The 13371-nt window shown below is 41.1% G+C and overlaps 1 protein-coding gene across 2 annotated transcripts in view; it reads right to left on the reverse strand.

Moving 5' to 3' along the window:
* The window catches only part of sbf2 (SET binding factor 2), a 743327-nt gene that overhangs the window by 136180 nt on the left and 593776 nt on the right, over positions 1–13371 (reverse strand). For both annotated transcript variants that reach the window (XM_068046388.1, XM_068046387.1), the window contains exon 20: positions 9322–9494. In XM_068046388.1, coding sequence (XP_067902489.1) covers positions 9322–9494 — 173 coding nt within the window. The remainder of the gene's footprint in view (positions 1–9321; positions 9495–13371) is intronic.

Consider the following 13371-nt stretch of genomic DNA (forward strand, 5'->3'; position numbering starts at 1 on the left):
CTTGTTTTTGTTTCAGATTTCCAGCATCCGCAGTATTTTGCTTTTATTTAAGCTAGCTTGACTACATGTCTGACTTTTTTTGTGCCACTTGAACAAGAAAATCTAATACAAGAGAACCTGGCAGAGGAGGGCAAAAAAAGCAGGCAGGCACATCACAGACACAAAGAAGATGAAGGAGGCTAGTATCATTACACTGAATCTGAGCTGCAAAGTCTGTTAGATAAGGAGGAACACTGGAGAGACAAAGTCTTGGGTGTCAGTGACAGGAAACGCACCAAATAGGTCATTTGTGCCATGCCAATGAGTGACAATTCTCTCACCCCAACAACTTACATTTATATAGTGCATTAAACGAGGTAAAACATACTTAAAACACTTAACAAAAACATTTTTGGCATTTTTGACATCGAGACATAGAAGGAGAAATCAGGAAAGATGACCAAAAACTTGATCAAAGAGGTAGGTTTTTAGGAACATCTTCAAAGCGACGAGAAAGGTAGAGAGGTTGAAAATTTTATGGAGGGAATTCCAGAATTTAGCGACAAGGGGTGGAATGATTAAAATTAGGGTTGAGCAAGAGGCCAGGATTGAAGCAGCAGAGATCTCAAAGGTTTGTAGGGTTGGAGGAGGCTACACATAAAGGAAGGGCCGAGACCATTGAGGGATTTGAAAACAAGGATGAAGATTTTAAAATTGAGGCATTGTCGGACAGGGGGGTGCCAGTGAAGATCAGCATGCACAGGGATGATGGGTGAATAAGATTTGGAGAGAGTTAAGGTACGGTGAGCAGAGTTGTGGACGAGTACATGTTTATGTAGAATGGAAGAAAGGAAGCTGGCCAGGATAGCATTGAAATAGTCAAGTCTAGAGGTAACAAAAGGCATGTAGGAGGGTTTCAGCAGCAGATGAGCTAAGGGAAGGTCGGATTTGAACAATGTTACACGGGTGGAAGTACAGTCTTGGTGCTGACTACAGACCAGTACTAGAAAAGGTTTAATGACCTGAGCTACCATCAGATTAGCCATTCCCCCTAATCAGTGGGGACAGAGATCCAGAGCCCAATGGAATGGTGCTGGTGGAGTCGACCGGTTTGATACTGCTGTTTCTCAGTTTGTAGCACATCCCAGGTCTCTGGCATTTCCCCACAAAGCACCATGCCAGTGGAACACAGAAGGCGACCTCCAGCTGCCCAGGAACAAGCCTCCGAAACGCAGCCAGCAGGAGCTCCATACCAGGACCAAGCTGCCTCGAGAAGAGGACACCTCAGCTCTTTTGTAGAACATGAGTAGCCAACAACCTCTTGCAATACTGGACCTTAGATTGCATCTGGAAGAAGCAATAGAATAGGTAAAAGGAAGGCACATTTAGCCACAGGGAAAACAGAGTGTTGGGCTAGTTTAGACTGGCTTGTATTCATTTTGATTTTAAGTAATAAAATAGAATGTGCACTTAGGTCTTGCTTTGTTATTCATGGAGATTAGTCATACTGGAAAGGCTACAGTTATTTGGTGCTAACATGTTCAACTGCATGATGATTACTGGCATAGCAATGTAGGGCAAAAGGGACTGGTATGTTGTCATGTTCTAGGATTGGTATTGGATTGAAAGATTGTTCCTTTATTTTGTAGGTGGGGGAGAAGTTGAGGCTCTGGTGTCAAAGGTTCACAGTGTTAAATGAAAGAAATTTAAGTGATGTGATGTTCCTTGCAGCAATCACTAAGAAGTAATAGTATCACAGTAGCAGTCAGCACAGAATGAGGCTATTCGGCCCATCGTGCCTTGCCGGCTCTTTGGTAGAGCTATCCAATTAGTCACACTTCCCTGCTCTTTTCCCCACAGCTCTGTAATATTTTTTCCTCTTCAAATATTTATCCAATTCCCTTTTCAACATTACTATTGAATCTGCTTCCTCCACCCCTTCAGGCAGTGCATTCCAGATCATAACAAAATTGTAATGTAAAAAAAAAATGTTTCCTCACGTCACCTCCGGTTTTTTTCGCCAATCACTTTAAATCTGTGTCCTCTGGTTACCGACCTTTTGCCATAGAATACTCCTTTACTCTATGAAAACTGTTCATGATTTTGAACACCTCTATCAAATCCATACTTAACCTTGTCTGTTCCAAAGAAAACAATCCTAGCTTCTCCTATTTCCCCACGCAGCTGAAGTCTCTCGATCTCTGGTACCATTCTCTTTTGCACCCTATCTAGGGCTTTGACATCCTTCCTAAAGTGTAGTGCCCAGAATTGAACATAATACTCCAGATCAGGCCTAAGCAATGCTTTATAAAAGTTTAGACTAACTCCCCTTCTTTTGTACACTGCGTCTATTAATAAAGCTAAGGACCCCGTATGCTTTTTGTTTTTGAAAAAACAGCCTTCCCAGCCTTAACCAGCCACTCGCAAAGATTTCTGTACATTTCTTCCCAGGTCTCTCTGTTCCTACACCCCTATTTAAATTGTACCATTTGGGTTATACTGCTTCTCCTCAATCTTCCTATCAAAATAGATTACTTTACACTTTTTTGCATTAAATTTCACGTGCCATGTGTCTGCCCATTTCACCAGTCCACTTCTGAAGTCTGTTACTATCCTCCTTAATGTTTACCATATTTGAGTTTCATGCCACCTGCAACTTTGAAATTATATCCTGTACACCCAAGTCCAGGTTTAATATGCATCAAAAAGAACACTGGTCCTAATACCAACCCCTGGGGAACACCACAGTATACTTCCCTCCAATCTGAAAAAAAAATCACCACTATGCTCTGCTTTTTGTCCCTTAGCCAATTTTGTATGCATGCTGCCACTTTCCCTTTAATCCAGTGAGTTTTAATTTTATTAACAAGACTATTACGTGGTACTTTATCAAATGCCTTTTGAAAGTCCATATACACATCAACTGCACTTGCTTCATCAACCCTCTCTGCTACTTTATCAAAGAACTCAATCAAGTTAGTCAAAAACCTTTTTCCTTCAACAAATCCATGCTGACTTTCATTTATTAGCCCATCATTTTCACTTCCAATTAACTTTGTACCAGATTATTGTCTTTAAGTTTCCCCACCACCAATATTGGGCTGAATGGCCTGTAGTTGCCGGGTTTATCCCTCTGCCCATTTTTGAACAAGTGTGCAACATTTGCAATGCTCCAGTCCTCTGGCACCGCTCCATATCTCAGGAGGACTGGAAGGTTGTGGCCAGAGCCTCCGCAATTTCCACCCCTACTTCCCTTAGTGACCTGATTTGGACTTGGTGACTTTTCTACTGAGTAGCTCTTCTTTATTAATTTTTGTCCTATCCAATATCACTACTACCTCCTCCTTTACTGCGATACTGCCAACGGCCTCTTCCCTGGTGGAGACAAAAGTGAAGAATTCATTTAGTATCTCAGTCATACCTTTTGTCTCGACAAAAGATCTCCTTTTATGTCCCCAGTCTTCCTTTCACTACCATTTTCCGATTTATCTGTTTATAAAAGACTTCGGGGTTCCCTTTTATGTTAGTCGTTAATCTATTCTCACTCATTCTTTGCCCTTCTTAATCCCTTTTCTAGATCTCCTCTATATTTTCTGTATTCAGCTTGGTTCTCTACTGCATTATGAACCCTACATTTATCACAAGCTTCCTTTTTCTATCTCATTTTAACCTCAAGGATCTATAGCTTTGGATGCCCTTCCTTTGACCCTCATGATGATTTGTTTACTCTCTACCAGAACCATTTCCTCCAAGAAGGCCTTCCATTGTTCAACTGCTGTTTTGCCCACCAATGTCTAATTGTAATCCACCTGGGCAAGATCCCTTTTTAACTCAATGGAATTAGCCCTCATCCAGTTTAGCACTTTTACTCTTGAATGTTCCCTTTCCATAACTATGCTAAACTCAATATTATGATAAGAGCAAAATACTGCGGATGTTGGAACTCTGAAGTGAGAACAGAAAGTGCCAGAAATACTCAGCAGGTCTGGCAGCATCTATGGAGAGAGAAAGAGAGTTAACGTTTCAGGTCTGCAACCCTTCATCAGAACTGGCAAAAATTAGAAATGTAACAGTCTTTGAGAAAGTGAAAGGGGGGAGGGGGAAGAAAAACAAGGAGGAAGGACTGTGATCCGACAGAGTGGGGAGAGATTAAATGACAGATGTCATGGAACTCCATGCAAATGGAGTGCTAAATAGTTGTAGCGAAAGACAAAGAACGAGTCCACAGTGAGTGCTAATGGCAGAATAATGAACAGATCTGTACGAAAGCAAAAACATGAAAAATAAGTTTAAGACTAGCACATGGTTTAAACCATAAATAATAAAAAATATAAAAATTATGGGGCTCATGGTCTGAAATTATTGAACTCAATATTGAGCCCATAAGGCTGCAGGGTGCCTAATCGGAAAATGAGGTGCTGTTCCTCGAGCTTGCGTTGATGTTCATTGGAACACTGCAGCAGGCCAAGGACAGAAATGTGGGCATGGGAACAAGGTGGAGTATTAAAATGGCAAGCAACCCGAAGCTCGGGATCATGCTTGCGGATCGAGCGGAGGTGTTCTGCAAAGCAGTCACCCAATCTGCATTTGGTCTCCCCAATGTAGAAGACAGTGCAGTCACTGTGAGCAGTGAGTACAGTATACTAAATTGAAAGAAGTACAAGTAAATCGCTGCTTTACCTGGAAGGAGTGTTTGGGGCCTTGTATGGTGCTGAGAGAGGAGGTAAAAGGGCAGGTTTTACGCCTCCTGCAGTTGCATGGGAAGGTGCCGTGGGAAAGGGAAGAGGTGTTGGGGGTGATGGAGGAGTGGACAGGCATGTCACGGAGGGAACACGGTCCCTTTGGAATGCTGATAGGGGAGGGGAAGAGAAAATCTGCTTGATGGTGGCATCACGCTGAAGGTGGTGGAAATGGGGGAGGATGATCCTTTGCATGTGGAGGCTGGTGGTGTGAAAAGCGAGGACAAGGGGAATTCTGTCGCAGTTCTGGGAGGGAAGGGAAGGGGTGAGGGCAGAAGTGTGGGAAATGGGTCAGACATGGTCGAGGGCCTTGTCAAGCACAATGGGGGGGAATCCTCAGTTGAGGAAAAAGGAAGACATATCAGGGGTGATGCTGTGGAAGGTTGCATCATCAGAACAGATGCGTCGGAGACAGAGAAACTAAGAAGCTAGTCTTAAACTTATGTTTCGTGTTTTTGCTTTCATACAGATCTGTTCATTATTCTGCCATCAGCACTACTCTGGACTCGTGCTTTTGTCCTTCGCTACAAATATTTAGCACTCCATTTGCATTCTGTTCCATGATATCTGTCATTTAATCTCTCCCCACTCTGTCGGATCACAGTCCTTCCCTCCTTGTTCTTCTTCTCCCCTCGCCCCTTTCACTTGCTCAAAGACTGTTACATTTCTAACTTTTGCCAGTTCTGATGAAGGATTGCAGACCTGAAACGTTAACACTCTTTCTCTCTCCACAGATGCTGCCAGACCTGCTGAGTATTTCCAACATTTCTCATGAATGAATTTTAAAAAAAGTGGTTCCTTGGCAATTTTGCTGTTAAGATGAAAAGCTTTCAGCACAGTTTTGGAGGTGTTGGGGTGGAGTTGCCAGTATTTAAAGTACTGGCCTCAAAAAATAACTCGTAAATGTCGGAAACCGGTCACAGCAACTTTATCCCAATCGGAAGCTAGCCTGTTCTTTTGGCATGATAGTCTCGATAGCCATGTAGATAGGAGAAGGGTCAGTAAACCCCTTCCATCAACTTATGAGTTATCGAGAGGAGTGATATTGGGAAATAGCTAATGGTATTATTTGATGGTTTCCTATGTTTAAGGAGGGCAATGACTAATACCTCATGCCAGTGTTTTGGAATCTTCATAAATGCATAGAAGCTGGAAACTTGGTGCTGCAGAGCCAGTGGCCCTTATTATAACACACACAAATGAACTCATTTAGGGATTGATGGGAGGAGCATCAAAATGCACAAGGTATTCGGGATAATTGAATTTATAGCAGAAAATTAATCTAAACAGCTTCTGGGCTATTTGCCGTCAAAAAGTAAATTTAATCCACTTAGATATGATTAGTGTGGAGTTTAATTTATACTATGAAGCAAGGTGGTTGGAACGACTGATAACCATATGATTTATTGCAACTCCTCATTGCATCAGATTCATGTTTACAAAAAATATTATATTGGAAGTCTCTATCAAGAAAACACATTTTGTCAGAAACAAGAAAGGTTCATTACTTAAATGCAAATTTAGAATGGAAAATGTTAATCTAAACAGAATGTTAATCTAAACAGAAAGTGATAGCAAAAAAGTGGAGAAAATATACAAGATGAACTCATTGTTTTCAAAAATTTACAAAAGCAAAATACTGTTGATGGGGGAAATCAGAAATAAAAACAGAAAATGCTGGAAGCATTTAGCAGGTCTGGCAGCATCTATGGAGAGAGAAACAGAGATAATGTTTCTGGTCTGTCACTTTTCATCAAGATCTTGAAGTTAGAAATGTAATAGGTTGAATGCAAGTGAAAGTTGGGGGGTGGGGGGAGGGTGGGAAGAAGAACAAAAAGGATGGTCTGTGATAGGGTGGAAGACAGGAGAGATTAAATGACAAAAGGTTTCATGGTGCAAGGCCAAAGGGAGTGGTAATGGGACAAGAAACAAAAGATATGTTTAGAGGAGGTGTGAATGACAGAATCCTGAATAGCAGCCATCTGAAAGCAAAGTGAGGAAATGAGAGAAACGAGAGAAAATAAACAAACCAGCAAAGAAACATAAAACAAAATGGGGGCAGAGGTTATGATCTAAAATCGTTGAACTCAATGTTCAAGCAGAGACAGGAGAAATTATCATGGGGAATGAGGAAATGGCAGAAACATTGATTAAATATTTTGTGTCGGTCTTCACAGCGGAAGACACAAGTTCCATACCAGAAATAGCCAGTAACCTAGTGGCTAAAAAAAGGGAGTAAATTAAAGAAAATCACATCAGCAAAGAAGTATTGGAGAGTTTAACAGAAATTGTACATCAGCAAATAAGGTCACTGAAGGGAATAGAAGCAAAAATGAAATTAAAGGTTCTATATCTGAATGCATGAAACATCTACAACAAGATAGATGAACTAATAGTCTTTTGGTAGCACAGAACTTGAGTATTGCTGAAAACAGAGACATTTTATCGAAGCTTTTTGTCTTGAACTCATCAGGACAATTCACAAGACTACCAATGTAAGGGGAAGCAACAAATTTATATGATATGAGAAGACAGTGCTGATTGGATGGCAAATAGACTCTGATTGGTAGAGGTGTTGCCATGGAGAATGCACCAGTTTATGGTGACTGACAGTTAACTGCCAAGTTTTGTTTGAAACTTAAACCAGGCAGCTTGACTCTGATTGGTCAAGGCATTGCCCTGAGAAATGAACCAGCGAATGGCTCTCACTTATTTTGTTTAGCTAAAACAGGCGCAATGTGTGTACATGTTCTTTCTGCCTGCAAAGAACAGGGCCCTGTGTATTATTATATGTAGCTTCCAGTAGGCTCAAATACGCCACACTGCGAGCCCGACTGATAATCTTAAATTAGTTGTCATCGTAATTCTTAACACACTGAGGATTATCTAGCAAATGATGTCCAATCACGGAATCACATTGCATGTTGGACACTGTGTTTTGCGTTTTGCAGCCATGGGCTGGTTGGGTATGGTCTGTAACTTGCCCATTGCGAACAGCGGAAGGGACATGCTGTTTGATACGGTCCGCCAGTCTTTGGGATGTACGGCTTATATACCTAGCATCACACTGGCATTGAAATTCATATATCACACTACTCATTTGTGTGATGTGCAGAACGCCTTTCTGGCGTGACGGCAGCATCCTTTTAGTGGCGAACACCACACATGTTGCTATTGCATAGTAGCAGTGTGAAACAGCTAGCTTCACCTGTTGCTCGAATTTTTGGGATACAATACCCTATCTGAGGTAGACTGGGCACTCTTCAGGGCTGAAAATGACGGCCTTCGGCCAGTTCATAAGAAATGATTTGATCAGGGTAGCCATTGCCATGCAGGATGCCTCCGATTCGCCCTCCTTCAGCATCAAGCTTGCATGATGAGCAAATAGCTCAGGCTCTATTTACGAGGTTGCCGATAAGGCCAATCTTACAGTGTGTGGAACTGTAAGAATCCCAATGTGTGTACTGACCAGTGAAGATAGGCTTGCGGTAGACCATGGTAGAGAACCCCTTAACGAATTTCTCAACTATCACTTCAAGGAAAGGGAGCTCATTTGACTGCTTCATTTCAAACGTGAATTTGAGCACAGGATGGAGCCCATTAAGATGTGCAATGACATTACTGCATGCAGCTGCAGATTCAAAAATAGCAAACATATCATCTACATAGCGGAAATATGTAAGAGGTAGGAGGTTAGGTGTCATTCCCTCGAGGACACATTTCTCATGGAACCCAACAAAGATGTTTGAGAGAGCTGGGCCTAGAGGGAATCCCAAGGCAACACCATCTATTTGGGAATACATGGCGTCGTTAAAACTGAACTCAACTGTGCGAGTTGCCGAGTTCTTATGTTCAATGAATACTGATTCACGCAATGATGGTGGGTCTAGATTGCCATGATATAGTGCTGCAGCTCAAATATCTACGGCCTCCTTAAGTGGTACATTGGTAAATAGGCTAGCAATGTCAAATGAGCATATGGACAAGGCATTACTATCGATATGCAAGTCCTGTATGGTCTTAAAGGAATCCTTCACCGTGTATGGGAGAACTTGCTCAAAACTGGTGATAACAATCTGCCCAACCATTTGGCCAATTCATGTTGTGCAGAACCGGTCATAGATATCTTAATCTTACACTGGTTCTACACTGATTTATGTCCTTTTACAAAGGCAGGAACAAACCACATCTTAAGCTTATGCACGTTGCTTGGTTAGATGTAGGTCACTGTATTAATTGCAGTTACAATGAACTCACTCCTACACACAAATTTCCCACACGAATCTGTGACTCAGAAAATAAATCAGTGACCGTAATAGATGTCTCCATGTCTTCTACAATGGCTTAATCTGATGTGATCCACATGAGGCTGATGACCAAGTCCCCAAACATCCAATTTTAATAAGCATTTAAGAAATATGTACTTTACAATGATATAAAGGGAATGATCCTTCAAAACCAGCTATGAAACATTTGAAAACTAAATGGAAAGTAGAAACTTGTCTACATCTGCCTTTGAGAATCAGATGGAAGAAGTAAATTATCTTCCCACCTCCTCCCCAATTCCTAGCTTTCTGCTGATAGAGGCACTTAATATTCTAACCTGGTATCATGCAGTGTAGATTCTTGATGTGGTCCTGTGTGACTCCACTCTCAGTGCAGACTTTGTCAATAAACCTGGTAATAAAACGAATTACTGAGTTGGCGACATCATTGTTCTCGGCATCCTCAAAGCCACTTTCGGTGTCATAACTCTCAGCGACACTGCCAGCAATGCTGAAAAAAAGAACAGAATAAGCTTCATCAACTATGTAGAGACTATAGCAATTTTACAAACTAAAATTTTAATTAAAAACTTATAACAAAGAAATGTAATTTTCCCCTGTATATCATCTGGAGTCACACACTTGCGATTCCGAGAATAGATAATTGAATGTAACAGATTTCTACATGGCTGCTGGAATGCCAGTGACACCCACTAAAAAAGATGCAGAATGTCATTTATAATGGTATCTTCTATGGATGTTCTCTCCCACTGCACTTTGTTCCGCAGTGTCCCTGATGCTACAGAGGAGATCTGTGCCTCACTATCTAGGTACTTAAATATGAATCTCTCTTTCAGTTCTGCAGTGTAATCACATGTAGCACAATTTCTTTACCAAAAGATCTTTTTAAAAAGTGGCTTGTATTGTTCTACCAGCAGGCAGCAGAATAAGTAGTATTCTTACATCACCACCTGCACGTCATTAAGTAGAAAATCTCAGACCACTTAATAAAAAAAATCAAAGCGGGCCATCAAAAGGTAGAATGTCTAGATTGGAAGAGGGCTAATTTCAATGTGATGAGAAGGGATCTAGCCAGCATAGAATGGAACCAAAGACTGACAGGAAGAGCTGTTATCTGTTACAATGGGTTATCTTTAAGGGAGAGATGCTTCAGGTACAGGCTAGGTACATTCCAACAAGGGCAAAAGGTAGAGGCTTCTTGGATGACAAGGGAGATAGAGATTATGATGGAACAAAAAAAAGAGGGCATATGATGCATGTCAGGTGAACTCATTAAGTGCGAACTAGGCTATATACAATAAGTTGAGAGGGGAGGTGGAGAGGAAAATAAGGCTGGCAAAGAGAGATGATGAGAATAGAATGGCAATCAACATTAAAGAGAACCCAAAGATCTTCGACTGGCATGTAAATTGTATTCAAGAGGTGGAGTAAGGCCTATCAGGGGCAAAGAGGGTAATATATGCTTAGAGGCACAGTGTAAGGCTAACATACTTAATGAGTACTTTGTATCAGTGTTCACTAAGGAAATGGAATATGACAAAATATCAGTAGAAGCAAAGACAGTAGAGGCAATGGATAGGAGAAAAACTGAGAGGGGTGAGGTACTAAAAAGGCTGGCTTAGGGTAGACAAGTTACATGGCTTGCATTCCATTTTGTAGAAGGAAGTGGGGATGGAGATACCGGAAGGGCACGCCATAATCTTCCAATCTTCCCTGGATATGGGGGAGGTGCCAGAGGATTGGGAAGTGACAAATGTGACACCCTTATTCAAGAAAGGGTATAAGGACAGTCCTAGCAACTACAGGCCTATTAGTTTAACAACAGTGGTGGGTAAGGTTTTAGAAACAATAATCAGGGAAAATATCAACAGACACTTAAAGAGGTTGAGTTGATTAAGGATAGCCAGCACAGATTTGTAAACAGTAGATCATGTTTGACTAATCTAACTGAAATTTTTGGTGAAGTAACAGAGAAAGTTACATACAAACATACAAATTAGGAGAAGTAGGCCATTCAACCCCTTGAGCCTGCTCCGCCATTCAATAAGATCATGGCTGATCTGTTTGTGTTTCGAATTCCGCACTCCCATCTACCCCCGATACTCCTCGAGTCCCTTACCTAACAAGAATCTATCTACCTCCACCTTCAAAATATTCAATGTCCCGCCTCCAACGCATTTACATCCTTCCTTAAATAAGGTGACCAAAACTGCACACAGTATTCGAGATGTCTCACCAATGCCCTGCATAAATGAAGCATGACATCCTTACTTTTATTTTCAATTCCTCTCATAATAAAGGATAGTATTCCATCAGCCTTCTTTATTACCTGCTGTACCTGCATACTAACATTTTGTGACTCTTGTACTGGAACACCTAGATCCCTCTGCACCTCGGAATTGTGATGAAGGGAATGCGGTGGATATTGTTTATATGGATTTTAGGAAAGCGTTTGATAAGGTGCCACATAAAAGGCTAGTTAAATAAATTGAGGCTCATAAGAGGGTCAGTGTCCAATTGGATAAAGAAATTAGCTTAAGGACAGAAAACAGCAAGTCATAGAAAATGGTTGTTTTTCAGACTGGAGGATGGTAGACAGTGGTGTTCCCCAAGGGTCAGTGCTGGGACCACTGGTTTCTTTTCCTATATATAAATGACTTGGATCTTGGAATACAGAGTAAAATCTCAAAATTTGCCAATGACACCAAACTTGGAGCTGTGGCAAACAGTGAAGATGATATGAACTGCCTGTAACAGGGCATAGATAGGCTAGCGGAGTGGGCAGACAGGTGAAAGAGAAGTGTGAAGTGATATGGTAGCAGGAATAGGGAGAGGCAATACATACTGAATGGCACAGTTCTAAAGAGTGTGCAGGAACAGAGGGAGCTGGGGTGCATGTGCATCGATCTTTGAAGGTGGCAGATCATATTGAGAGAGTGGTTAGTAAAACATATGGGATCTTGGGCTTCATAAATAGAGGCATTGAATACAAAAGCAGGGAAGTTATGTCGAAGCTTTATAAAGCTCTAGTTAGGCCCCAACTGGAGTATTTCATCCAGTTCTGGTCGCCATACTTCAAGAAGGATGTGAGGGTCCTTGAGAAGGTGCAGAGATTTACCAGAATGATTCCCGGGATGGAGGAGTTTAGTAACAAGGTTAAGTTGAAAAAGCTGGGTATGTTCTCATTAGAAGAAATGAGATTGAGGGGAGATTTAACAGAAGTGTACAAGATTATGACAGGCTTAGATAAGTTAGACAAGGAAAAGTTGCTCCCATTAACTAATGGTACAAGGACTAGGGAAAACAGATTGAAAGTTTCGGGCAACAGATGCAGGGGGAATATGAGGAAGTACTTTTTTTTTTACACAGTGAGTGGTAATGACCTGGAACTCGCTGTCCACGAGGGTGGTGGAAGCGGAGGCAATCAATGACTTCCAGAAGAAGTTGAATGGCCACTCGAGGGAAATAGACTTGCAGGGCTAAGGGAATCAAGCAGGGATGTAGGACTGACTGGAAAGCTCCATGGAGAGCTGGCATGGACTCAATGGGCCGAATGGCCTCCTTCTGTGCTGTAAATGACTCTGTCAAACAATGTGAAAATAAAGCCCCATCAAAGTTCTTCACTCCAGGAAGGTATTAAGCATGCATGGCAGTGAATAAATGAATTCTGAGAGTATTTGAAAATAATGCAAAGGCAGAGTAACCATTCCCTCTCAGGTTTCCAATGAAAACAATTCCAACTGAAAGTACACTAGTTAGTGTTGCTAAAGAAAGACCAATAAGTCTTTGATGATGCATTACAAACCACCAATCTGAAAAGCTTTTTTTTGTTATAAAGATTTTAATTGAAGACTTTATTTGCTAATTACTAATTTGAAGATGCATTTTCGCAGAAGGTTACCATGCTTGTCATTAAAAAACTGGAAAATGCAGCTGGTTTCAAGGTTTCCATTTTTTGACATAATTCCATTTGCAATTATTCAACAATTGTTGAAATAACAAATGTTGCTACATCACCCTTTACATAAACGTATTTCCATACAGCTTATTTGACCATTGCAAGTGTGCATGCTACAATAAGATAGCAATTTATCATTTATTGGCTACTGATGGTCAAGCTATGAAATTGCTTTATGTGATCAATTTGTTCATTATTGGATATATAAGTTTGTGTTTGAATGCTGCAAAGTTGAATGGTAATGAAACAAACTAAAGCAACTGTTTGAATTTGTTTATGACTCGTAAACCCCACGGCTATACTTCCAGAAGCAAACTGTGATGAATTCCCCTACCAGCGTTGTAACTGGACCGAAAAAGTTGACATGACCAACCTTTAACCTTCAGAAACTCAACACGTTCAGACAGAT

This window comes from Heterodontus francisci, chromosome 14 (assembly GCF_036365525.1).
Source record: "Heterodontus francisci isolate sHetFra1 chromosome 14, sHetFra1.hap1, whole genome shotgun sequence".
NCBI classification, from domain to species: domain Eukaryota; kingdom Metazoa; phylum Chordata; class Chondrichthyes; order Heterodontiformes; family Heterodontidae; genus Heterodontus; species Heterodontus francisci.